General features: G+C 33.0%; 5 protein-coding genes across 7 annotated transcripts; 2 read left to right on the top strand and 3 right to left on the bottom strand.

Moving 5' to 3' along the window:
* The first annotated feature begins 5,119 nt into the window (after positions 1–5,119).
* LOC145004346 (uncharacterized) lies at positions 5,120–6,808 on the top strand. Its single transcript, XM_078963241.1, has 2 exons — positions 5,120–5,360; positions 6,139–6,808. Exons 1-2 carry the CDS (start codon positions 5,276–5,278, stop codon positions 6,732–6,734), a joined length of 681 nt encoding a protein of 226 aa, XP_078819367.1. The 5' UTR covers positions 5,120–5,275; the 3' UTR covers positions 6,735–6,808.
* A 60-nt stretch (positions 6,809–6,868) lies between these two features.
* LOC145004344 (uncharacterized) lies at positions 6,869–11,023 on the bottom strand. 2 transcript variants are annotated; one of them, XM_078963240.1, is made up of 7 exons: positions 10,746–10,881; positions 10,106–10,255; positions 8,996–9,769; positions 7,608–7,784; positions 7,383–7,528; positions 7,209–7,319; positions 6,869–7,104 (listed from the first exon to the last, which is right to left on the bottom strand). In XM_078963240.1, the coding sequence occupies exons 3-7, from the start codon at positions 9,599–9,601 to the stop codon at positions 7,020–7,022; spliced, it is 1,125 nt and encodes a 374-aa protein (XP_078819366.1). In that variant the 5' UTR covers positions 9,602–9,769; positions 10,106–10,255; positions 10,746–10,881; the 3' UTR covers positions 6,869–7,019. The 2 variants fall into 2 exon arrangements, with proteins under 2 accessions (XP_078819366.1, XP_078819364.1); XM_078963238.1 differs by lacking the exon at positions 10,106–10,255 and having other exon boundaries at positions 10,746–11,023.
* A 4,475-nt stretch (positions 11,024–15,498) lies between these two features.
* LOC145005384 (ATP synthase subunit delta', mitochondrial-like) lies at positions 15,499–17,251 on the top strand. The gene is made up of 2 exons (XM_078964464.1): positions 15,499–15,981; positions 16,713–17,251. Exons 1-2 carry the CDS (start codon positions 15,697–15,699, stop codon positions 17,055–17,057), a joined length of 630 nt encoding a protein of 209 aa, XP_078820590.1. The 5' UTR covers positions 15,499–15,696; the 3' UTR covers positions 17,058–17,251.
* A 2,220-nt stretch (positions 17,252–19,471) lies between these two features.
* On the bottom strand, positions 19,472–21,267 carry LOC145003934 (putative F-box/LRR-repeat protein At4g15060). The gene is made up of 2 exons (XM_078962835.1): positions 19,812–21,267; positions 19,472–19,703 (listed from the first exon to the last, which is right to left on the bottom strand). The coding sequence occupies exons 1-2, from the start codon at positions 21,234–21,236 to the stop codon at positions 19,635–19,637; spliced, it is 1,494 nt and encodes a 497-aa protein (XP_078818961.1). The 5' UTR covers positions 21,237–21,267; the 3' UTR covers positions 19,472–19,634.
* A 3,595-nt stretch (positions 21,268–24,862) lies between these two features.
* LOC145005813 (F-box protein At5g03100-like) lies at positions 24,863–26,738 on the bottom strand. Of its 2 annotated transcripts, none has more exons than XM_078964929.1 (2): positions 25,256–26,738; positions 24,863–25,127 (listed from the first exon to the last, which is right to left on the bottom strand). In XM_078964929.1, the coding sequence occupies exons 1-2, from the start codon at positions 26,693–26,695 to the stop codon at positions 25,107–25,109; spliced, it is 1,461 nt and encodes a 486-aa protein (XP_078821055.1). In that variant the 5' UTR covers positions 26,696–26,738; the 3' UTR covers positions 24,863–25,106. The 2 variants fall into 2 exon arrangements, with proteins under 2 accessions (XP_078821055.1, XP_078821054.1); XM_078964928.1 differs by having other exon boundaries at positions 24,863–25,178.
* Positions 26,739–26,875: the final 137 nt, after the last annotated feature.

The following is a 26,875-nucleotide window of genomic DNA, read 5'->3' on the forward strand; positions in this document are numbered from 1 at the left end:
ACGAAGAATCACTTCAACCATGCTTAAGATCAGGGAATACCAAGTCAAACAACGTGCATATGCTTATTCAAGAGGATCCCAAACTGGATTTATTGTTACTTAGTTTAGACTATAAATACACTTGTATTACACACACAATTAGCTCTAATATTACATTTGTACTCGTATTATCTTCACCATTTTTGTAATCTCACATTCAAATCAATAAAATCAACAAGGCATGTGATCATTATCGCCTCCCAAGATTTTATGTCGGAGATCTTATAAAGGATCAATGGCTTTCCTTGTAACTCATTTGTCTCACTTTGATAACTATTTGACATTTGCATTACCTCCAACACCACAACCTCTCATACAACTTGGTTAAATATTACTTGATCAATTTTTGACCAAAATACCAACATATACAACATATTTAGAAAAAATCGGATATTTTTTATTTATTTATAACGACTGAATATATAAAGACTAAAAACGAAGCTCTAGCAAGAAACTAGAGTAAAAAGAAACCAATTATAATGTAGTGTTAAGAATGGGATTTTGGAGCCACAAATTCGAATTCAAGTGAAACTTGTGATCCCTATGAATGACCCAACAAAAATACATAGCTACAATATAATCAGCTATCCTATCCTTTTTTTTGGAGGAACCCGATCAAAGACGACTTTATTCCGGAAGTTCAAAAGTTGCCACCGAGCCCTTTTCCTACCATTAGAAAGTTGGGAAGAAGATAAGGAGTCGAAATCACTAACTACCTCCAAGTTGGAAAACTCCATCACTTAATCAAGAAAGAAAAAACTTATTCCGCTACCTGACAACCTAAAAACATAAGATTGACCTCTTCAACCACATTTTCACAAATCGGACAAAAAGAGCAAGGAACATCAACACCACACATGGTGAGGTTATCTTTGGTGGGAAGGCGATTCGAGAGAAGTCTCCACCAAAAGATATTAACTTTAATTGGAATTAAAGAATTCCATAAAGTTTGAATAAAAGCTTTATTTAGCATGCATTCATCAATAACCAACTTCATCTTCTTAACAATGAAATCACTTGTATTGCTCGGCTCCCAAACCCAACTATCTTTACGATCAGCAAAAACAACCTCCACCAAAAGATATTCCAAACTTGGGAATTGGAAAAGTATAGAAGAAATCATCAAAATCCATCTCCAATGCTATTTCCACCCACCATCTTCTCTTCTTTCAACAATGAAACAATTTGCATTAACATCCAAAGTAAATAATATAGGAAACATTACTTGCAAAGTAATATTTCCAATCTAATTGTATTTCCAAAACTTGGTGTCATAACCATCTTTGATATTTTTTAAGAGAATTCAAAGGAATAATCTGTTGTTCTTGAAGATTTTGAACAACCTTCACAATAACGTACCACACCCCACAACTTTCCATCCCTTGACTTCCGACCATAAACCCTCAAGAATGACCATAAATATAACCAATAACCCTAATCCACAACATCTCAAGAATATTAAAAAAACGTCATCTCCATTTCAATATCTAAACCACCAAACTGTTTAGAAGGAAGAAGATTCGACCAATTGACCTATGAGATTTTTTTGAATCTAAATCGGCAAACCATTTTTTTTTTTTTGCTTTAAGAGACTCCAAGCACTTGGCAACCGTAACTGACATCTTAAAAAGGAAGCAATAATAGATACCCAAGGATCCTAACACAATTTGAAAAAAAAAAATCACCTTTTACCAACATATTTACGACACATTTTGATTTCATAAGCATATAACCTGATTTCATAAGCATACAACCTGATTTTATACATGTAAATTCGGATTTCAGATACGTATAATCTAATTTTATGCACATGTGGTATGATTTCATATAGAAAAAAAAATTAGATTTCGTACACAAATAATTTGATTTCATACATTAGCCCGTACAAGTTATCAACTGATTTTTTGAAAAAAAAAAAAAAAAAAGAAGAAGAAGAAGAAGAAGAAGGCATACGTACCTGCGCTGTTGTGGAGGTTGACGACGGTAAAGTCGCCTGTGGGAGATGCTGAGGATGAGTCGACGTCGCTGATTGATGGAAGGAAAAGAAGGGATGCATGTGTGTTTTCTTGAAGCGTTATTTTCTTTTTAAATCACGATTGCAGAAAATGGAAGAAGAGGCGATGAGCTTTTTTCCAGTCATCCACATATTTCAAACTTACTGAGTATGCTTCTTGGGTTAGCCTTATTGACCAAATTAGTAGAAAATTTACGTTATCAAACAGTCCGACTGCTGATCAAATCAGAAGTCAGCTCTTACTGGACCCTGCAAGTTCAAAACAAACTGCTCCTTAATAAATTAAGTATATTTTGTGGAAATATGAAGAGGTTGAGTTTCAAATGGATGTGATCAAAAGAAAAATGATTCTTTTATAGTATAGTATGATGATATAATATGATATTACATGATATGATATATGATATAATGATAAATATATATACTAACATTAATATCCCCTCCATGTTGTAGTCTACAAAGATAAAAGAATTTTTTATGTTTCTAAGGAAAATCTACAAAATAGTTAGGACCATTACAACCAAAGTTGTAATCTATAAAGATGTGGTAACTTGGTGAACATCATGTCACTCACTCAAGTGATAGACCCATGTTCTAATCATGATAGGTACAAATCACTTTGTGAATGGGTCTTCTTATTCTTTTAAAGTGTGAAAAGTTTGTATGGTCCATATGAAAGATACACTTTACATGAACTATGTGGATTATAGAGATATAAGGTCGTGTAAATAACTGAACTTGTTTTATATCCATGATATCCATTCCTTAAACTTAATATTTTTCCACAAAACAACACGAGTGTCTTCAACGATGTTGTAAATGGGGATAATCTAAAGTTTTGAAGTCACTTTTTTGCAAGTTTGAATGAATTTTTTTGAAAACTTTAGATGCAAAGATGACAAAGAGAGCTTGGATGAAGAATATGGATGCGATCTGTGAGTAGTAAATAAGGCCACTAAATCATAAATGATATGTTTAAAGTTCACATGAATGGTGAGTAACTTTTTTTTGGACCATTTATATTATAAATGTAAACTGTAATTGTCTTTTAGTTTAAATTTTATATGTATGAAATATGAATAGTTTCTTTTTACCAAAAGGAAACACACACAAAAAAAAATACCAATTATATTTTTTAGTTCGAGAGATAAAATTATGCATTAATAACATATTAACCATATTTCTATTTAAATCATTGTTTTCTTTGTATATATAGAAGGATCACCACTAAAAAGGTAAAATGATAAAGAATAGTTCTACTGAGAAGTTACTTTTTTAATGATTATCATTAAACTAATCATCTATTTTTGTAACATGTTTTCGCTTTCAGAAATTTATTTTCACAGATAATTATGATATAATTTCATAAAAAACACGGTTGATGGATTAAAAAAAAAATTAATGAAGACCATTCATAAGAACTTCGACAAATATATATAGGGAAATCTCCAGAAAAGTCCTAAAATTTTAGTCCAATTTATGAAAAAGTCTCAAACTAATTTTTATTTACAGAAAAACACAGAATACCGGTTAAAACTTCGAAAAACCCTTTTCGGCCGGTTTCGCAGATTTTGCCGGTATTCTATCCTTTTTCGTTAGTTTGCTCAAAATTTTGGGACTTTTCCAAAAATTACATAATAACCAAAATATTGAAACTTTTTTGAAAATTACCATGAAATTAATGGATATTATTATTAACAAATCATTTATAAACATAAAAAATATTTTTATTATAAAAAAAGGAAATACATTTGTTACTAATTTCTAGGAATAAATTTATGGTCTAAGTACTTATTGCTTCCTGACCACTCAAACTCTCTACGTTCTTCCTATGCATTGTTGTAGGTATGATGGTGATATGAACTTAGTTAGTATTCCTCGAATGTTGGTGTTCTCTTATGTTGTTTAACCTAACTACCAACCAACATTCATACTTTACATATTAACAACCATCGGCTAGTACACATCTATAAAATGTAAAAAGTGAACCGTGAATGATAATTTATATGGAAACAAGTGAAGGGTGATTATCTATTTGAATTGTCATTTAATATTTACTTTTCACTCTCGATAGATGTGTGTAATTTTATGGATGTTATCGGGTAACGTTTGGAGGTTAGGTGGTAGTTAGGTTAAAGAACATAATGAAAGATTTATATGTTCGTGTAATGATGTTTTGTAATAACACGTGATCATATAGCATAATGTCTAATAGCAAGTAGACACTTATTGATTATGTATTAAAAAATATTATCAACTCTTGTATTGGTCACGCCTAACAGAGTACTTTTCACTATGACACCCACAACGATACATAGGAAGAACATAGAGACTTTGAAGTGGTCAACAAACAATAGAGAAATACACAGTCGACCATTTTATGCCTAAAAATTAGCAACAAATGTATTTCCTTTGTTTATAATAAAAAAATTATGTTTATAAATGATTTGTTAATAATAATATCCATTAATTCCATAGTAAATTTTAAAAAAGTCTCAATATTTTGGTTATCAGGTAATTTTCAGAAAAATCCTAATATTTTGAGCAAACTAACGAAAAATGACAGAATACCGGCTAAATCTCGAAACCGGCCAAAAAGGGTTTTTTCGAAGTTTTAGCCGGTATTCTGTGATTTTCTGTAATCAAAAATTAGTTTGTGACTTTTTCATAAATTAGACTAAAATTTTAGGATTTTTCTGGAGATTTCTATATATATATATATATATATATATATATATATATATATATATATATATATATATATATATATATATATATATATATATTACTTAATTTAATTTACAAAAATCATATTTTTTTATAGAAACATAGTTAAACATATTTATTGTATGAGTGAGCCTACTCATTTTGATAATTTTAATGATTAATCTTATAAAGTATCTTACTTGAAACATTTAATAAACTATTTACGATTTAAACATGTAACATAAGATTAGATCATTAGCTCCACTTGACAAAATTGTCAAAACCCCCCGCATGTACAACGGCTATTTGGGACCCACATCTTCAACTTTTTTGTCCCCAAAACCCTCAAGTAACCTCAATCATGTCGCTCTTTTTCTTTAAACCCCATTTTGCATTGGATAAACGGTGTAAAGGCCTCCTTTTCCCTTGACCTCATCCGCCTCTCTTTTCTACTTCCTTGTATGGAGTTCCATTTAACCTGAGTAGGGTTTTTATTATTGGGTGGAAATTTTGAAGATGGTGAAGAGAATTTATTGTTTTGAATGGATAATTGCTCTAGGGTTTCTTCTACTTGTTGCCGTTGTTTCCTCCAAGAATCATGGTAAATTTCTCTTGATTTCTTCTCACATTTGTTTTTATCATTGTGGGTTTTATATAAGTTTGTTTCCTAGTAAAAATTTGTAAAAAAATATGTTTTTTTGGGAACTTAAGTTTAGATTTATGGCTGTGGGTTCGGTCAAAAGAAATGCTTATAATCTGTTTCCAAAAATCGGTTTATGGTTTTCTTTTTCTGTTTAAGATCTGGGAAATTAGATTTGGAGAAGTACGCAAGGAGTTGTTGCATATCGAAGTACTTCCATTCATTTGTTTATCAAAGCTTCTTACTTTCATTTCTTCCTACTACAGCATTAACATTGTACCTTAAAAAATCTACTCAATTATAGTAATTTAATCCAAAATTTGTTTTGAAAAAAAAAAAAATGAACGTGCAATGACGTTATTGGGTAAAGGGTAGTAAAATGCTATCACCTGGTAGATTTTTGAAATTAATATATCCTAATAAAAGAAATTAGAAGTAAAATACTGTAATAGGTCATAAGAGAAATAAAGTAAGATGCTAAGATAAACAAACAAATAGAAGTGCATTGCCATTTCTAGTGCTTAATCCTAAAACTAGTTATTCAGATTTAAATATTAAAATTATATTGTTGTACACCCTGGTCGCGGTCCCACCAGTCCAATGAGCACCAAACATAACAACCTGTCTAGCCATGTCAAACAAACCATCAATCAATCCATCCAACACTCCTTGAAAACCAACTATTGCAACAATATGTCAACATTTTAATCAATTTATGTAACAATTCTTGATATTACAGGAAATCAAGCGAACGATCTTGTTGACTTGATTAACAAAAACCGAACATCAAAAAGACTTCCCCAACTAAACAACAGCCCGGGTCTCGGCTGCATGGCCATGCAATACATAAAAGAATGCCGATTCAACTGCAGTCAAACCAACACAGTCAACTGTAAACCTTCTGAAGACGATTTCACAGAAATATTCGCTCCAAATTGTGGGGTTGAGCTTCCGACATTTGGCACCATCTCAGGACTCATCGTGGGGTGTCACCAGAAACATCTAGACCCCCCGGAAGCCTTCCAGAATGTTCTTGTACACGATAATGGAACGCTGTCAATTTTAAGAAATAGAACACATAGGGAAGTTGGAGTCGGGATTATCCGTGCAAAAAGACATAAAGGCCCCTACTTATGGTGTGCTTTGTTTGGAAGCAACGAGAGAAATTCGACATTTGTCCTTGAAGATCTTGGCAAAGGGATTGAGCAGAAGGAAGGGTGTTATAGTGGGAGCGGGAGTTCTTGTAGCTCGGGAGGGCGAAATGGAAATTTTGTTAATGTCGTTTGGATGTTGATTTTTTGTATTTTTGTATCCAGTAGTACCGGGTTCTTTTGAAAATGCAAGTCTTGGAGAATTTTCTCTTCGTGATGTTTGTCTGTTGATGATCAATGAAAAATTCTTTTGATTCATATTGTTTATTACTTTGTGGATAATCTCGTAACTTATAATTAACTACTGAAAACCGAAAGTTAATGTTTGATAAAGGAGCTAGATCATAAAAAAGTAAAGACAGACATTCGGTTACAACAAGAGGTATCTATCTATAAATATTTACATACTATGTTTTTGTGTGTGTTGACATTTATATTTTTTTATATATAAATACAATTTGCTGCATGATCAAGCTGCGAGTTCTGAGTTTGACACCTGACCCTCAGCAGCTGCAGGTGTGTCACAAACATTGCACCTACATACGGGACACACACTGAAAAAATAATAATAAATTAAGTCAGGTTCTGACTTATATCGTTTTTTTCTGTATTAAGTAAAAAAGAAACACAATAATATATTTATGGTAAAGAGAAATACCCGTTAACTTCTTTAAGCCATTTATCGACACAGGGGGCATGATATTCATGACGACACGGAAGAACCCTTATTTCATCTCCTTCCTCATAATCAACCAAGCAAATGTAGCATCTGCCCAACATATCAGTATCAGTAAAAGTAATAGTAACAGAAACAATAGAGTAAAGGGCTTACTGTTGAACATAATTTGGGCCGGTTTCCGATGCATCAATCTTTTTGTGACTTTTAAGGAGAAAGGAATCTACAACAGACTCAGGTGCAGGTAGAGAGAGCATTGGCATTGAAAGTGATAGAGGCTGTCGGTGGATTTCATCCAATACCTAATAAAAAAAGAAGCTAAATCTTGGCAACTCAAATTTCAAAATATAATTATTAATAGTAAATAAATTGTTTAAATACCTCAGATAAAGCTTGAGCAAGCAAAACAACGCGTGATATACTTCCAAATGAACCGGTTTCTTCACCCAAGAAAGATGAACCGCCACATGAGCATGTCCCATCACGGTGTAGCCCAGATGCGCAAAATCTGGTTCGGTTTTCTCTCTCATCAACACCACCTAACCCTCTTTCTGACATCTACAAAATATATATAATCATAAGTTTGCTATTTTATGATTTGTGGTGTTGGATGAATATTTGGGTTTAAATGAGAGAGGAACTTGCCTTTTGTTATGGAAAACAGAAATCGATGTATGTTCAAATGTTTAATTACAAATTTGTGTTGATTTCCTTTTGTGGTTGTTGGAAAAAGGTGGAGAGAGAGGTGAGAAGTGGTGTTTGGGTTTTCATGATTTTGACTAGTTACCAAATTTTGACATTTTACCCTAAATTGACTATTCTACTTTTGGAGTAATGAAAAAAAATTGAAGAGATTTCGTTCTTCAAGAACAAACTACATGAATTATGAAGTATTGGACAAGCAAAGCAATCTCAAATGGACGAATCTTGTGCACTAATAGATAAATAAGTAAATTGAAAGTAAAACCTAACCTAAAAAGTAATTGTTGCATTAATCTAGGATAACATAAAGAGGTAAATGCAAGAGATAGCATTGTACTTCTGCTGAATGTTTAATATAGCATCCTACAATTGGATAGATTTTTCAAAATATAATACTCTAATAAGAACTTTTTTTTTGAAATACAATGCCATAACTTGATAGATTTATAATAATTTAAAAAAAAAAAAAAAAAAGATATTACAACGCTATTGAATGCAATTATATGCAGATAAATGAAAGTACGTTGTTATTTCTTGCAACATTCAACTTGGCTAATATGTTAGTCTTGAAACGTAAGTTAAATATTTCAATTGTCCTTCAACAATGAAAAGTAATAGATGAATCTTGTGCACTAATAGATAAATAAGTGAATTTGGACTCCCTACCCAAAAGGTAAATGTTGCATTTATTTTAGGATAACATAAAGGGGTAAATGCAAGAAATAGCAATGTACCTCCATTAATATGTCCTATTCTCATATTTTTTTCTATTACAGCAATGTACTTTGAAAGTTCTACCCAACTACAAAAATGTCGTTAAGATACAAAACAATTTTCCCTGCTATAATTGGAAAAATATTTTAAAGTAAAATGTCCTAATAAGATTTTTTTTAAAAAAAAAATCAAAGTATAATGCTATTACAGGTACAACGCCTCAATAAGAAAAAAAAATCAAAAAAACAATGCTACAAAAGGATAATAATCATATGATATAATACACAAATAAATGAAGGGACATTGCTATTTCTTGTAAAAAAGAAAAAAGAAAAGTAAAGAAGTGCATTTACCTGAGATCTAAAACGTCTGCGCTCTTCATTTCTACCATGATTTGTTAAATAACCATTTTCACGACCACTAATATCAAGAAGCCATCGATCATCATCAAGTCCAGCTGTGAAAAATATTGCTGGAAAACCACTGTCCCTTCTAGAACCACGTCTCGCTGACGTGTCACCAAATAGCCTTCCACTGTTCCTTCTTCCTTCACGGCTACTAATTTCAGAAACACCACTGGAAAGAACATTTCCGGTGTCCATAAGAAGTATACGACCGCTCATCACATCCGGTTCCACATCAGACGGCAAAACTCCGGAACCGGAATCCGTAATTCCACTCCCAAATATCCGAAGACTCAGAAAAGAATCTGACAGAACCAACAGCGCCCGAGTATTGGAATCGGAATTCCTAACTATATCGTTCTGATTCCGGCCGGAATCAGAATCAAGATTTTCTTCGGTGGAGACAGTGATCGGATTGACATTCACGGGAGCACCTTCGTTGATAGGTAAAGCTGATTCCGATTCCGACCCGTTATTTCCCGAGACTGGTTCTTGACTTGGTTGACCAGCATAAGATGTACTTGCTTTATCCTCGCTACTGTTTATGGGACTCATAGCAATGTTCTTTGCACTGCTATTGCAACTTTCGGGTTCTGATTCCGAAGTTTTGGAACTTGTGCACACGGGTTCGGAATCAAAGAATGAAGAGGAGACACCTGCAGAGGTTATAGATTCGATGCTAGCAGGAGGAAGGTTTTCTATAGAGCTTGTTGGGGATTCCAACTGCAAGTGGTGGAATGGAATACAATGTCAAAAGTAATCAAACATTCAAACAGAAGATTACTTAAACTATTCCATTAATGTATACAAAAGATTAGTCAAAGTATTCCATCAAGGGTGTGTGTGTGTGTGTGTTACATGGGACATGACTGGACTGTATTGGGCTACCTTCCATGATGAGAGGATGAAAAGGGCATTCAAAGAATTGCAATTTTTGTCCAACTGACATTAGTTTCAGACTTTCAGTCCTAGTCCAATGCATGTTTTGTCACGTGTAACAAACAGGGTCCAAGGGATCTTACCACAACTGCTTTGGGCAAAAAGAAGTTAGAAGCATACCCTTATGCTGCTGAATTGGTGATAATGAAATGACACATTTGGCGTTTAACTGACACCTCAAATTAAAGATGTGGTAGCAGAGTATGAAGAGAGAAGATATATCAGCATGTGAAATGATGCTGGCAACCTTATTTTGACTCGGGTGGCAATCTAACAGAACAATCACACAACACAAGACAAGAAGAGATTAAAACTAAAACTAAGAATAATTATTTCATTGTTGCTAGTCTGATCATTATAATTCAGGTCCTATATCTTTTAATACTAGTTCACTGCTTGCGTGCTTCTGATTAGTTTGACCTCAACACTCACATAATCATTATCACTTTTACCAAATCTCTTGTCGCTAAGAATCATAATTGGCCGAAAGCACCGCTTAGAACCAGTGATGGAGACAATTGATTATCGAGAAAAGTATCGCAATCAAAATAATATAAACCCCAAAACGAGGCTGAAAGACGATCAAAACGTCCATCAGTTGAAGAGACAACATCAAATTATAAACGATCATCCAAGGGTTTGATAAACCATATACCACAGAATCATTAGGGTTCTGGATGAGTAACAGTGCCCATGACGACGACGATGATCGATTACAGAAAAGAGTATAAAAAGTCTGGTTGTTATATAAATAACATACCTCTAAGGCAGAGGAAGGAGAATTGGAGTTGCGTGTGTGACCACATAGTAGAATAGAAGAGAGCTTCCGCTTTGTTCGATTCAATCTCGAGGGGTTTGAAGAGCGATCCGACCCTAATCGACTACTGCCGGAACCCATTCCAGGTGTAAATTGAAAACTGAGATTCGAATTGGAGTCTGGGGACGAAGATGGTGATGATAATGGAGCAAGTGAAAAAGAGATTACGACGAGGACAAAAAGTCGTCTGGTGGAAAATGAAGACAAGAGATGAGTTTCGTATGATGGTGGTAACAAGAATATTTCGGTGCCTTTCACTTCCACCCATGTGGTTGTGAAATGTAACATTACAGTCCAAAACAAAGTACAATGGTAAAATTTGGAGTAAATTTGTTTTTTCACTTTTCGTATACCCATCTACGAGGGTAAAGTTTGAGCTTATTCATCACTGGCTGGTAGCCGGTAGTCGGTATTAGATAGTGTTTTGTTTAAAAAGAATTTTATGTATGTTCCTTTTAAAATTCAAAATATCATATTTGTCGAACTTAATTTTTTAATATCATATTTACTATTCATAAATCTTCAAAATATCATATTTACCAAAATTCTTTTTTATAATGTTTTTAATATTTAAAATCATTCTTTATACCTTAGAATTATTATAATAATTAAAAAATTTAACCATATTATCCTTATGTCTATGATAAAGAAATATAAACTTCTAAATTATTGAAATGTCTCCCTCTTGACAAATAAAAAGATTCATATCAAACCCTCTGTATGAAATATATATTTTGATTGTTTAGTTTTTATTGTTGTTGATTATTATCATGTTGTAGATGGATGATATTTTAAATATTATTATTGATATTTTGATGTTTAAAAAGTGCATATACGATATTTTAATATTTAAAGATGTATATGATATTTTGATTTTTAAAAAGGATATATATGATATTTTGAAATTTTATGAAGTGTAAATATGATATTTAAAAATTTTATGAAGGATAAATATGATATTTAGAAATTAAGTTAGGTAACTATCATATTTTAATGTTTAAGAAGGGCATATATGAAATTCTCCTTTTTGTTTATGTAAGATAATTTTAAATTTGGAACGTTACTAAATTTTAAAAGTTTGTAGTGTCAAACAATGTTTTTTATTCAAAATGAAGTGTTTTGTCAAACAAAAAATATAAAAGCTCTCAAACACTTCGTATCAAACACTCAATTTTATCTTTTGCCATGAAAGTTCATGAGGTTAGAGGATGTAGGTATGGTAGCACCCATTTTTTGACACATCAAATGAGGGGAACACTCTCCTCACCTTGTGGTTTCGAATGCAATTTGGTCACACTCGCTAAATCTTGTCATACTCTCTCTCTCTCTCTCACACAGTATCCACACCTAGTGTGTGGCAAAGAACTACACTTTCATGGTAAAAATAACATTGCATTGATATGGTGTCTATATGGCAGAAAAGAGAGTGTGAGAAGGGTAACACCACATCCACCAACCTGATTCGTAACTATTTAGGTTGAGTGGCTGAGAGCACAATATTTCATCTTTTTGGTATGTTGATCTCAACAAACTAATTCCACAATGGCTTATGGAATAAAGAGTGTATCAAATCCAAAAAACTATAAGTTTTTTAAACTAAAGAATAAAAAATTTACCACTTCTCAACCAAAATAAATATGATTTAAGATAAATAATTATTTTTTATTATACATATTTGAATATTTTTACTTATTAACCTTTAAAAATTAATGTAAAACTTTTTAACTACTTGACACTATTTTTTATTTACTTTTTATATTAAACATATAATATATTATAAATATAAAATATACATAGATTTAATTAGACACTATCAACTTCAACCACTATAATTATTATTAGAGTAAATTACATGAATGGTCCCTATGGTTATGGGTAATTTGCACATTTGGTCCTTAATTTATATTTTTAACTCGGAAGGTCCCTATTGTTTATTTTTGTTACGCGCTTGGTCCCTGTCATACATAAAAAGACTATTTTACCCTTGATTTTTTAATCTATTTAAATAAACACACCCCCAACCCCACCTCTCTCACCTTACCTTACCTGCCCCATCATTTTTTTCTATTTAAATAATAGTCGTTTTGGGTAAGACAGGGACCAAACGTGTAACAAAAACAAACATTAGGGACCAAGCGCGTAACAAAAACAAACAATAGGGACCTTCCGAGTTAAAAAAATAAGTTAGAGATCAAACACGCAAATTACCCCAAACCATAGGGACCATTCATGTAATTTACTCTTATTATTATTTTAAACTTCAACTTTTAATGACATTTACGTTTTTTGTATCATACCGTTCAAGATAATGAAAATGTTTTATATCAATATTAATATTTAGAGTATAAATTTTGTAATTTCACATGTTAATAACAAATGATTTGGATATTATTGACAAAATATATTTATTATTATTTTAACTACATAAATTTATTGATGCACAAAGTACTAAGATTTACATAATTATTTATATAAAGATGAAATAATATTATACGATAAATATTTTAAGTCAACAGAATATTTTTAACATATTAAAATTATTTTATAAAATAAAGATAAAATTGCAAGAATTGTTCATGTGGTATATCAAAACTCGTATGTTTAAGCCAAAAAAATTTGAACTAACATCAGTGGTCCAAAAGTTTCATTTTCTTGCAAGTTTTTTTCAACGTGGTTTATTTTTTTTTATAAAGACAATTTTGCCCTTATTATTTAATTTTCCATATTTGTTTTATTACCAGCAATAAAAAGATAATTAAAAATAAAACAAAAATAAATACCCTTCCTCCCCTCCCCCTCTCTCACTCTCTCTCTCAAACTATATCAAGAATGAGAACTCAATAACTCAAAAATCACACTTTTTTTTTCTCTTTTTAGTACCAAGAACTTAATTTTCAAAACTCAAGAAACCTTCTGGTTATTTTCAAGGCCTAGAAACGTATCCTAATGTGTATTTATGAGATGTTAAAAATTGATTTGTGTTCATCCCCAAACCTGGGATCTGAAAATCGATCCCCATAAATGGGTTCGTTGTTAGTCTTGGAACAAAAACCATGAGGATGAAGGGTATGTTCTTGCCTCTAGAAACAAATACATACATAATTCTAGAAATCATTTTTTCTTCCCTATATCCATAGGTGTAGAAATCGTTTTTTGTTTGAAAAAATATGATGGTTGAGGGAGAATAAGACACGAATAGATCCATCGGAAACCAAAATCCACCACCGCCACCGTCATCTTCGCCTTTACAAACCCTACCTCGACGAACACAACAACAATCATCGTTGTTGATTTCATTGTGTGTATGTGTGTGTTTTTCTTTTTTAGAAATCCATTTATGTGCATGTGTTCATCCCATAAATCGATTTGTATGTGGGTTTTCATCTTTGGTTTACCTCCCATCTCACTGCCTTCTGAAATCACCCATCAACAATCCTCTGTACTTTGATTCATCACAGATCCACCGCCTCCAGCTAAAGTTCTCACAGACCCTTTATCTCCCCTTTTAGCTCTAACAATCAAGGAGGAGTTTTGAAGCGATGTCAAAGCAGATGGGAAATCGAACCCTAGAATTTGACAAGTTTTGAAGCGATTTCAAAGTAGAAAACACAGGGGAAATCGAACCTTTTAGCTCCATTCTCATTCTCTGAAAGTTAACAATGGCAATGTTGCCATTGTTACACATAATCCCAAACCAATCTGCACATGGGTAGTTCCCTTCCCAAAACAATAGATTAACTCAAGTTTGAGTGTGTCTATGTTTTGAGTGTGTGTGTGTGTGAGAGAGGATATTTTATTTTTCTTTTATTTTTAAATGTTGGTAATAAAACAAAAATGAAAAATTAAATAATATGGGCAAAATCGTATTTACAAAAATGTTCAAACCAAATTGGACCAAACTCCCAAGAAAATGAAACTTTTGAGCCACTAGTGTTAGTTCAAACTTTTTTGGCCAAAACATACAAGTTTTGACATACCACGTGGACCATTCTTGCAATTTTGTCTAAAATAAAATTTAGTACCTATTGTGCTCAACCTACTTACTTTACATCATTTCCTTTTGTGACCTACTTACCCTAGAGATGCACACCAAAATCGAATCCCGATTTGAAACAGACCCGACCCGAAAACTGATTTTGGTCAAAACTAGATTTGACCAAACCGGATCGGATTAAATCCGATCCACCAGATTCAAACCGGATCCTAATCCTACGAAAAAAAAAATCAGATTTGATACCGGATTTACTAAAAACTGGATCCAAACCCGCCCCAAAATCCACTTAAACCACTAAAAATCAGTTTAAACCGATTTGAAATCGAATTAGAATTAGATTCAGATTTTTGTTAGAACCAGATCGGATTTTGACCAGATCAAAATTTTTCATAACATAATCAAAACCGGATCGGAAATCAACATATTGCATTTGTGCACCTCTAACTAGCTTGTAACAAAATGTTAAGTCCGAATTAAGTTTGGTATGTTTGTTTGACCTAATTTCAAGATTAAGGACATAATATTATTTTACTTTATTTTACTTTGAGGAAATTTTTATTCATCTTTGATCATCTAACATGTTTGGTGCTAGTATATTACGAGTATCTTTCTATGTTAAGAACATTACAATTTTTTTTTCTAACTCACACATCCTCTTTAAATACTTTAAAAAAAAAAAAAAAAAAAAAAAAAAAAAAAAAAAAAAATCCATTGGCCTCTTGCCCTTGACCTCTCAAGAATAGCCAAGTGCTACTGCTCTCAATCTCTTCTTCATTTTCCCCTATTTCACAGACAAACACAAACCCAGAGGCAGGAGAAGAAATCAACGACGCAGATACACTCCGATTGATTCCCTCGTCACCAGATCTCCGACCTTCCCGACCGAGCGATCCCGAAATCATGTTTCGTCAAGTAGCTTCTCGCCTCCTTACTCGCCCTACCACCACTTACTCCGCCGCCGCTTCCGCCACCACTCGCCGTCCATTCGCCACCGAGGTTGTGGCCGATACCACATCGGGAGACGAAGCTTTTGTAGAGGCTTGGAAGAAGGTTGTTCCCAACATAGATCCACCAAAGACTCCTAGCCAGTATATGCATCCTCGTCCTCCTACCCCTTCCACTTTGCCCACTAAACTCACTGTCAATTTCGTCCTCCCTTACGCTTCTGAACTTTCTAAGAAGGAGGTTAGTTTTATTGTTTTCATGAATTATGCAAACTCGTTTTCGTTGTGCATGATAAAATTAATCGATTTCATTAGATTATTAGGGTTTGTGTTTTCTGATAATGTAATTGCTTAGTTATTTATAATCAAAGAGGCTGAAGTTAGGTTTCAATAACGTGGTTAGGTTATTTTAATTAATCCATACAAGTTTACAATCTGTCTGAGTATTTGGCATTGTAATCAACCAGATTCATTTGGGGTTCTTCACTTGCTGTTATTTATAAGCTGTATAACAATGCTGTCTTCATCCTCTTCCATCTCACCAACCCTTATTAGCCTTGATTTGAAACTTCATTGAACGTGCTTGTTCTATTTCAAGTTTCAAATGGGTTGATACACTAATGAAGCCTGTTTGATTTGGGTTTCTGTATGTTATCATCTCAACATGATGTTACTAATCAGTCGCTAGATAATACTATTATTAAAGTCTTGATAGCTGTTTTGTGCTCGATTTGGTTTCAATCTCAATTTGTGTTTCAACCAGTCAAATCTGTAGACCTTCACCTTGCAATTGGTTTTCAAACTCAGTAAGTGGTCAAGTAAATTTTCACTATTCATGAGGCTGTGGAAGTTGAATTGTGGTTAAATGCCTTGGTTAGTTCAAGTTTTAATTGTTGTATATAGTGTAAACTTATAATGATATCCATTAAAGGTTAAAGGTTATTTTACGATTTCAACCTTGAAATGTTACAGGTTGATATGGTGATAGTTCCAGCAACCACAGGGCAAATGGGTATTTTACCAGGACATGTGCCAACAATTGCAGAGCTTAAACCGGGTCTTCTCTCAGTCCATGAAGGAAATGAAATCAAGAAATATTTCATCAGCAGTGGCTTTGCTTTCATTCACCCAAACTCTTATGCAGACATATTGGCTGTTGAAGCTGTTCCCCTTGACCGAGTCGACCCAGCCCAGGTACAAAAAGGGCTAAGCGAGTTCACTCAGAAACTGAGTTCAGCCACAACTGACTTGGAGAAAGCTGAAGCCCAAATTGGGGTTGATGTTCATAGTGCTCTTAACTTTGCCCTTACTGGTTAGAGTAAGGTGAGTGATTGCGTAATTGGTTTGCTTTGTTTTGTGATCCTTTTTGGATTAAATAATAATATGCCATTTTAAATGGCTATTTGGGAGATTTTTGTGGGGGATGAATTTCATTTGATATCATATTTATACCTCTTTTGTTGTGGTAAGTTGAAACGGAATGTTGAGAAATGATATTTAGTTGCTTGAAAGTGTGTTTAGTTCAAAGAAATATCAAATAATAGAAAAGACATTGTGATACAATCTTTATGGTCTTTTAAAAACATACAAAATACATATGTGGGCTAAAAAATAAAGAAAAATTAGTTAATTGAAGAAAACTTTGAAAATAAGGTTGTTTATATTTTGAGTTTTTTGCAATATAATGTCTATTTTCATGCTATAAATAAATATATTTTTATGTCTTTCATCTAGTTAATAAATTAGTTTATCAGATGAATCTACATTTTTAGCTTCTATCAAACATTGTGAGAGGCTAAATTAAAAAATAGCAACATCTTACAACTTAGAATGCAGCAGGAGGAAGGTTTAGGTAGGCCTTTTAACGTTGTTTTAATACAAGATGAAGATGAAGGTATAATCTGGTCTTGAAAATGATTTAGCAAATTTTATGTTACTCGAGATTTGCATTAAAATTAAGTGACAATGCTACCAGGTTTTTGTGATTTAACCTTCAAATTTTTTTTTTAGATTGTTTAGATATTAAACTAACAAAAAAAAAAAAAAATCTTACATGAAGAGAGACATACAATTTAGAGATCCACTCTCTATAATAGTGTACGCACCAATTAGTATTACATACAAACAAACAATAAGAAATTGGCCTAAACTATGTTGCTATGGTATACATAATGCATGCATTTATCCCAAAATTGAATACATCTCCCAACACTATTTCTTAAAACAGAAAATGAAGAAAACAAAGATTTCCTAGTAATAGTGGAAAATGAAACATATATCCAAATCCAAAAAGCATCTACAATACATACATGAGACATAAAAATCTAATTACCTCATCAACAACAATAGCCATAGGTAGATTTTATTATAAAGTAAGGTTGTAACATCAGCCATTAGTTAAGTCCAGTATTTGTGAAAGTTGGACTTTTCATTGAACTTGGCTAAGGCTTCATCACAATCCCAACTAAAGACCATTTCTACCAATGCATTTCCATGCTCCAGGGGCAAGGTGGTCGTTACCAGCAAGTAAGAGCACCCTGTTAGTGGAGGGGCAATTTGGGAATTCTCTCTCTCTCTCTCTCTCTCTTTTTTTTTTTTTTTTTTTCTGTTACATCTGAAACCTATAGATAGTGGGTGATGGATGAAATTTTGGTATCTTTTGGGAGAGAGCTAGCTCTCAAAAACTAGCATATGTAATCCCTTTGATTTCCTTATGAAATTTGGATTCTGTTTTCTGTGTGCTTTTGTTCGTTAAGAGTAATTTCTACCCTAGTTCATAGCAGAAACATGCAATATCTAGATCTCAAATAAAAGCATAAGTTTTACATGTTTGGAATTCTTGAAATATCTATTTATTGGCTCAATAAGTTTGAAGAGGATGATTAATGTAAAAGTTAAGTTGCTGTGTTTAATCCAATCCTTTTCACCTGAAAGTGACCTCATGATAATTTGTCTAAAAGCTTTCTACATGAGATGTTTTATCATTTATGTGCAAGCAATAGTCCATATCCATTACATAGTTAGAATTTAACCATTACAAAGGTCAAAAAATATAATCACATTGCACTTTAAATGGCAAAGATTAAGTTTATCCATCATTACAAATTTCAAAACAATAGATTTACCATATTTCAAAGCAAACTACTTTGCTGTTTCTAGGGCCATTCTATTTGCATTTAAAAAAAAAAAAAGATTTACATGTAGCCAAAAGTACAAATGGGATATGACCTGACTGCATTAAAAATTAGATTATAACCAAACAGATTCGAAAAAAAAAAAAAAAAAAAGTACATTGTTGACTTGATTCTGGATTTAAGATCCTAATCAGAACTAACAGATTTAACAACCTAGTTTGAAGCAGCAAAATACGTGGGTAAATTTCATGTTTAATATCCTACTTTAGAGCATAAGTAGAAACCAATTGACAGAAGCATCCTACTTTTTAACTTTAAATATATATATAAAATGTAATGCAATGAGCCAATAAATTGGTAACTGGCATAGGTAAACCTTAAGACAAAATCATACTCCAAAACTCAACAGTATAATATATAACAACCAAACCACACTTGACACCACTTATATGTTGGTCATTCGAAACAAAAGCATACCAAGAAATTTTGCACAAGAAAAATGCCATAATTCATAGAAGAAGAGAGAGAGAGAGAGAGAGAGAGAGAGAGAGAGAGAGAGAGAGAGAGAGAGAGAGAGAGAGATATTACTAAGAAATATGAAGCTTCAAAACTAGTACTATAGATGCTTTGGAGTAACAGCTAATAACACCATAGCATGAAACAGCAATTGATAAGATATGATCCACAACCTAATTAAACAAAGTCTACTCTACTTTATAAAATAGATCAGAAAATGAGATGGAAATAGTTATGGCTATGGTCATAGAATCCGGTAAGCTTTCACATTTGATGGAGAAACGTAACCTTTAGCCTCCAAACAAAAAAGAACCTACCAACCAAAGAGAAACAAGACAACAACAAAAGCGACAAAAAATAAAATATTAGGAGCATTCATTAAAAAAAAGAAAAATGGAAGAGCATTTTTATTTTTTTTTACCTTGGAACATAAAAGCCCAAGTTGAAGCTCCTTGACATGGCGAAGATTCATTATACATCTTTTAAGCACCTCTTCTTCCACTTCATTAGGCGGTGTCTGGAGATGCTCGGGCTTTGTACAAGAATAATCTAAGTGAGCTTTGACTAAAGAAGACACATTCAGCAACAAAGGCTTACACAAAAAATTCCAACCTCCCATTGTTAGTGATAAAATATTAGGAGCATTGATTTCAATAATATCGGCTTCAGATTTACCATAAGGAACCTCATATCCAAATATCACCAAGTTTTTAACACTCTTTGAAGTAATATTGAGCAGCCTATAACCATAGCAAAGGTTCAATTCCAAAGTTTCCAGTACAGGAGTCCCAGATAATATGTTTTCAATCAGATCTTCATCTAAACTCCGATACTCGGATATACACAAACTCCTAAGACTTTTCCAACTAATCCCCCCTACTGGATTAAGCATGAACCCACCTACACTCAGCTCAGTAAAACATGAACTGGTGAAAACAATCTGATCTAACATAAACTCATCATCATATATGTTATTACAAAACCTCAAGTGAAGCTCTTTAACATTACATCTTATAGCATAGAGAATACAATTGTTGAGCTGCGGTTGAAATTGAATACCATAATTGGTAGACACTTTGAATTTCTTCAACTGCTTCAATTGGCGACATTGAGTTAGTGATAAACTAGTAGGACCAAATTCAGATGAAGTAATATATGGCCACCGGCAAATTTCCAACACCAAAGTTTCCAATAGAGGACTCCCAGATACTATATTTACAATCAACTCTTCATCTACATTCACCCTGGAAATACACAAACTCCTAACATTTTCCCAACTAATCGCTCCTGTTGGATTCAACTTGCATCCTGTTAGTCTCAGATCAGTAAAACATGAATTCATGAATACAAATTGATCTAACAGAAACTCAGGCTCATCTTTCATCCCCCAAATGTTCAAGTTAAGCTCTTCAACGTTACGACTTATAGCATAACGAATCCAATTGTTAAACAGTGATTCAAATCGGATATCATTAAGGGTATGCACTTCGAATTTCTTGACCTTCAATTGGCGACATTGAGTTAGGGTTTTGTCAACCAATAATGCGAATTCGTCCCTTGACTTAGGGTTTTTGAGACGTTGAGCTGGGGGATGATAAAACATCAGAGTAGGTACCCAAGTCCAAAGATGTTCCCATCGCTTGGAGAGCGTACCTGTTCTAATGGCGTATTTTGTTGAGGGTAATCGAGAGAGGATTTCAATAAGCAAACAATCAGGCAACTCACTGACTCTATCATCATCCTCCTTCTCCATGATTTCTTGAAGTTTAGTCCGTTTGTCGGCAATTTCAGGTTGATTTTGTCCTTCTTCCGACATCTGCAACAGAGCTTCGTTTCTTTTCCCCATGAACAACCGCAGAAAACCCAATTTTCGTATATTTATACGATACATACGAAAGTTTTGCTTTACCCCCCTCAACTTGGAAAATATACTATTCAGTCTACTAAAATAAAAGAATAAATTTATAAAAATCATTAAAAAAAAAAATTAGTTAATTAGAGAAATCTTTGAAAATCATAACAAAAACGTAAATACTTATGACGGCTTAATGGGTTAAAACAAATCATGTAATTTTGAAGTAAATTATGCATAAACTAATTTATAAGGGCTGTTTATATTTTGAAACTAATGTATTAGCTTTGTTTATATTTTAAGTAGATAAAATTGCAAAAATGGTCCCTGTGGTATACATTTTTTTGGGGGGTTTTAGTTTAAACCCCGACTTTTTTGGATTGATAGCATTTTTGAGTTACTTTGCTTGTAGTTTTGGTCTCTGTCCAAACTAAAAAGACTATTATACCCTTATTGAATTTATTTTTCATTTTTATTTCACTTTTAATATTATTATTATTAAATATAAAAGTGGACCCACTTATCCACCCAACCTACCTCTAAGTGGGCCCACTTATCCAATCCACCTACCTCTCTCTCTCTCTCACACACACACACACACCAATTTCATAACCTTGAAAAGTAACACGAAACCCCTAAAACAAAATCAAAACCTACTTTAACGAGATTAAGATTGAAACCCTGTGATTAAATGTGGATGATGATGATGAGGTTGTTACAGATGAAGCATGTCGCCTATGAAAAAAACAGATAAAATTATTCATGCTTGGGTCTATAAAATGGTTGCAATTCTTGAGGAAACAAATAAAAGATTGAAACCTGGTTATCCATTGAGAGATATCATTTGTAAAATGGTTGTATTGTTGTAATTCTTGGAGATAGGGTGATAATTATCTCCATGATAGTCATAAGTCATGGCCTTGATGGATCCCTTAACTCTGAAGTCGTTGGTTCAACTTCAAACACCCTGTTAATCGAATAGTCGTGTGCTCCAAAATCCAAATCAATATGTCATACCATACTGTAACAGTTTTCCATCAATTGAATTAAAACCCAAAACGATAACCTATAAGTATCGAATTGACCTGCACAAACCCTAGATGAATCTTCAAAATGAAGAATTCTTATAGAGAACAGAGGAGAGAATAGAGCGATGGGATCCATGATCGGTTTCAGGATCCAAATGAAGAAGATGTGTTGCTGAAGAGGAGCATTGAGATCGAGTGAAACAAGAAGAAGAAATGGTAGATGGCGTAGATGTACATGATTTCCTTTTGAACATCATCAAGCTTGGTTTCTTTGAGAGTTTCTATTCAACATCAATCTAGGTTTCGTTAATAGTGATTCTTGGGTAATATAACGGGTTGGTGGGTTCTTGAAGGGGAAGGAGGTTTCATCTGGGTTAATGAGAGAGAGAGAGAGAGGTGGGGCGGATAAGTGGGCCCACTTTTATATTTAATAATAATAATATTATTAAAAAGTGAAGAAAAATGAAAAATAAATTCATTAAGGGTATAATAGTCTTTTTAGTTTGGACAGGAACCAAAACTGCAAGCAAACTAGCTCAAAATGACCATTAATCCAAAAAAGTCGGTGTTTGGACTAAAACTCAAAAAATACATACCACAGGGACCATTTTTGCAATTTTGTCTTTTAAGTATTGATTTATATTTTTCATTTAGTTATCAACTTTTTATCAAATGTTATTATTTTATTAGTTATCATCTAGCTTATAAAAAAGAATAATAGTTTTTAGCTAGTAAAACAGAATAATAGCTTTCAGCTAGTCTCTCAAACACGATTAACTAAAAAAGAAAACATCTTACAACTTTGAAAGCAACAAGAAGGTGTAGATAGGCCTTAAATTGGTTTTAAGACAAGATGAAGATGTAACTTAGTCTTGAAAATAATTTAATAAGTTTTCTGTTATTTGAGATTCTATATTAAAATTGAGTGGCAGCGTTACAGTTTCGTGTGATTTGACCTTTAAAATATTTCTAGTTTGCTTAGATATTAAATTGTTCAAATATTTTCATACCTAAAAAGATAATGGTGAATGTAGTTGATAATAAAGGTAAAATTAGGTCCAAATATAGAATAGCCAAAACATGAATGAGTGACATACTCACGTACATACACGTATTAGATACAGTATAGTTATCTACAAGAATTTTGATTAAATGAACATTATACATCGTCTCTTCGTCAACTATAATACGGTGTATTCACCAACGATCATCTTTAAGCCACAACTTCTGAGTATTAATTAGCTTTGTTAACCCTCTTGAGTCTTGAGTATCATCATCGGTTCATCACAATAAGGAATTGGCCTAAACTATGTTGCTATGGTGCGCATTTAACCCAAAATTATAGTTATGTGGACAGATAAATAGTTTTTTTTTTTGTTTTTTTTTTTTTTTTTTTTTTTTTTTTGTAAAAGAATAGGAAGGTACTACTCACACTTTACTAGAAAAGGTTGCAACACATGTAGTACATTCCTTGAGAAGAGCAATCAGTTTAACACCTGAAGAAGCTTGTGAAAGTTTGACACTTGTTTCATAGTCTCCGTTGACTTTTTATTGAAAGTCACCCCATCTAAAAACCATTTCCTTCAATGCTTTTCCATGGTGCAGGAAGAAGCATGCAAGATCTAGTTGCGAATCTTGTCCATTGAAATTAAGATGCTCCACCTTTTTTAGTTGATGAGTAAATATTCTCATTGTTGCAGCATCATTTAGCTTCTGGCGTACAATGATTCTAGATCGTCAAACAAAAGCTTAAGTTTTACATTTTGAGGTGCAAAATCGGAGTTCATGTTTGGAATTCTTGAGATGCGTATTCATTGGCTCAATTGTTAAAGCTTGCAAAAAGATAATGTAAAAGTTGTTTGTTTAAATCTAATCCTTTTCACCTGAAAGTGATCTGCTTCAAGATTGTGTCTAAGGTTTATGATAATTTGTCTAAAAACCTAAATGGGAAGTTAAATGGCAAAGATTACGTTACTGATCATTACAAAAATTTAAAAACAATAAATAGATTTATATTTATTTACCAAAACTCAAAGCAAGTACTTTGCTGTTTCTTGAGCCATTCTATTTGCATTTAAAAAAAGATTTATTAGTTGCCAAAAGTACAAATGAGACAAGACTGCATTGAAAAAATTAGTTTATAAAGGATTCAAAACAAAAATAATGTACAGATTGAAGATCCCAACAAGATCCTAATCGGAATTAACAGATTTAATCTGATGTAAAACGAAAGAAAATAAGATGATCAAAAAAAGAAAACTAATCATATTTAACAGATCGAACCTACTGTAAAACCAAAGAAAAAAAAGATTATGGAGTATAACAGATTTAACATCCTACTTTGAAGCAGCAGAATACGTGGGTAAATTTCATGTTTAATATCCTGCTTTAGAGCATAAGTAGAAACCAATTGACAAAAGCATCCTACTTATTGACTTTAAATATGTAATGCAATGAGCCAACAAATTTGTAACTGGCACTGGAAAAACATTAGACAACATCATACTCCAAAACTCAACAGTATATATGTTGGTCAAGAGTCAAGACAAAAGCATACCAAGAAAAATGCCATAGTTCATAGAAGAAGAGATATTAGTAAGAAAAATGAAGCTTCAAAACTACTATAGAATAGATGGTTTGGAGTAACAACTGATAATAATTCACCATATAGCATGAAACAGCCAATAGATAAATATTTTGACATAAGAAATAATCCATTAAACATGTGTACTCTACTTTATAAAATAGATCAGAAAATAGTTGTGGATAATTTAAAGCACCATCAATAACAAGGTCATGCAAGAGCAGCTCCCTATATGATCCGTTGTCGAACCAATCACCTTAATCCTCCTGCAAGCTTCACATTTGATGGAGAAACAAAACCTTTAGCTTCCAAACCAGAAAGAACCTACCAACCAAACAAAAACAAGACAACAACAAAAGTGACAGAAAAAAAAATATAATTGAAGAGTATTTTTTTTTTACCTTAGAACATACAACCCCAAGTTGAAGCTCCTTGACATGGCGAAGATTCATTATACACCCTTTAAGCAACTCTTCTTCCACTTCATTAGGTTTTTTCTGGCGATGCTCAAGCTTTGTAAAACTAAAATCTAAGTGAGCTTTGACAAAAGAAGACACATTCAGCAACAAAGGTTTACACAAAAAATTCCAACCTTCCATTGTTAGGGATGAAATATTAGGAGCATTGATTTCGATCATATCAGCTTCAAATCCACCATAAGGAACCTCATATCCACATAACACCAAGTTTTTAACGCTCTTTGAAGTAATATTGAGCCTCCTAAAACCATAGCAATCATCCAACTCCAAAGTTTCCAATACAGGACTCCCACATAATATATTTTCAATCAAATCTTCATCTAAACTAATATGCTCAGATATACACAAGCTCTGAAGACTTTTCCAACTAATCGCCCCTACTGGATTAAGCATGCACCCACCTACTCTCAGCTCAGTAAAACATGAACTGGTGAAAACAATCTGATCTAACACAAACTCATCATCATATGCGTGATTCCAGAGCCTCAAGTTAAGATCTTCAACATTACATCTTATAGCATAGAGAATCAAATTGTTGAGCTGCGATTGAAATTGAATATCATAATGGGCGTACAGTTTGAATTTCTTTAGCAGCTTCAGTTGGCGACATTGAGTTAGTGATAAACTAGTAGGAACACATTTTCTGATGATATCACTGGCTTCAGATTCTGAAGTAATATTGAGCCACCTGCAGTATTCAAACACCAAAGTTCCCAATAGAGGACTCCCGGATACTATATTTACAATCAAGTCTTCATCTACATTCACCCCGGAAATACACAAACTCCTAACATTTTCCCAACTAATCGCCCCACTTGAATTCACTTTGCATCCTGCTAGTCTCAGATCAGTAAAGCATGAATTGATGAATATAAATTCATTTAACAGAAACTCAGTTTCACTCCCCCAAAACTCCAAGTTAAGCTCTTCAACGTTACAGCTTATAGCATAACGAATCCAATTGTTAAACTGCGATTCAAATCGGGTATCATAATAGGTATGCAGTATGAATTTCTTGAGCTTTATTTGGCGACATTGAGTTAGGGTTTTGTCGACCAATAATGGGAATTCGTCCCTTGGCTTGGAGTTTTGAAGACGTTGAGTTGGTGGACCAGTTTTAGTTGAAAAAATTAGAGTAGGTACCCAAGTCCAAAGATGTTCCCATCGCTTGGAGAGCGTACCTGTTCTAATTGCGTCTTTTGTGGAGGGTAATCGAGAGAGGATTTCAAGAAGCAAACAATCCGGCAAAGCACTGATTCCATCATCATCCCTTTTTACCATGATTTCTTGATGTTTAATCCGTTTGTGGGCAATTTTACCTTGATTTTGTCTTCTGCGACAGAGCCCTCGCTGCTTTCCCATCAAGAACCGCAGAAAACTCAATTGTCGTATATGTATAGTTTTATCCCATTCACAAATTTCAATGGATTTTCTATATGTACCTTTAATTACCTATCCTCCTCTCATTTAAATTTTTGTTTTTTATTGTTTTTTTTCTTCCTATTTTATTTTTTTTTATTGTTTTTAATTTCATTTTAATTT

This window comes from Lactuca saligna, chromosome 7, assembly GCF_052625555.1.
Source record: "Lactuca saligna cultivar CGN05327 chromosome 7, ASM5262555v1, whole genome shotgun sequence".
NCBI lineage: Eukaryota > Viridiplantae > Streptophyta > Magnoliopsida > Asterales > Asteraceae > Lactuca > Lactuca saligna.

Excerpts from the sequence above, each read along its gene's own strand:
- LOC145004346 (XM_078963241.1), top strand. The coding sequence starts at position 5,276 with ATGGTGAAGAGAATTTATTGTTTTGAATGGATAATTGCTCTAGGGTTT. Across the intron at positions 5,361-6,138 it reads TGTTTCCTCCAAGAATCATG|GAAATCAAGCGAACGATCTT; the intron begins GTAAATTTCTCT and ends TTGATATTACAG.
- LOC145003934 (XM_078962835.1), bottom strand. The coding sequence starts at position 21,236 with ATGGGGAAAAGAAACGAAGCTCTGTTGCAGATGTCGGAAGAAGGACAA. Across the intron at positions 19,704-19,811 it reads TTGGGCTTTTATGTTCCAAG|GTTCTTTTTTGTTTGGAGGC; the intron begins GTAAAAAAAAAT and ends TTTGGTTGGTAG.
- LOC145004344 (XM_078963238.1), bottom strand. The coding sequence starts at position 10,883 with ATGGGTTCCGGCAGTAGTCGATTAGGGTCGGATCGCTCTTCAAACCCC. Across the intron at positions 9,770-10,745 it reads CTCCTTCCTCTGCCTTAGAG|TTGGAATCCCCAACAAGCTC; the intron begins GTATGTTATTTA and ends CACCACTTGCAG. Across the intron at positions 7,529-7,607 it reads TTGCTCAAGCTTTATCTGAG|GTATTGGATGAAATCCACCG; the intron begins GTATTTAAACAA and ends TTTTTTTATTAG.
- LOC145005384 (XM_078964464.1), top strand. The coding sequence starts at position 15,697 with ATGTTTCGTCAAGTAGCTTCTCGCCTCCTTACTCGCCCTACCACCACT. Across the intron at positions 15,982-16,712 it reads CTGAACTTTCTAAGAAGGAG|GTTGATATGGTGATAGTTCC; the intron begins GTTAGTTTTATT and ends GAAATGTTACAG.
- LOC145005813 (XM_078964928.1), bottom strand. The coding sequence starts at position 26,695 with ATGGGAAAGCAGCGAGGGCTCTGTCGCAGAAGACAAAATCAAGGTAAA. Across the intron at positions 25,179-25,255 it reads TTGGGGTTGTATGTTCTAAG|GTTCTTTCTGGTTTGGAAGC; the intron begins GTAAAAAAAAAA and ends TTTGGTTGGTAG.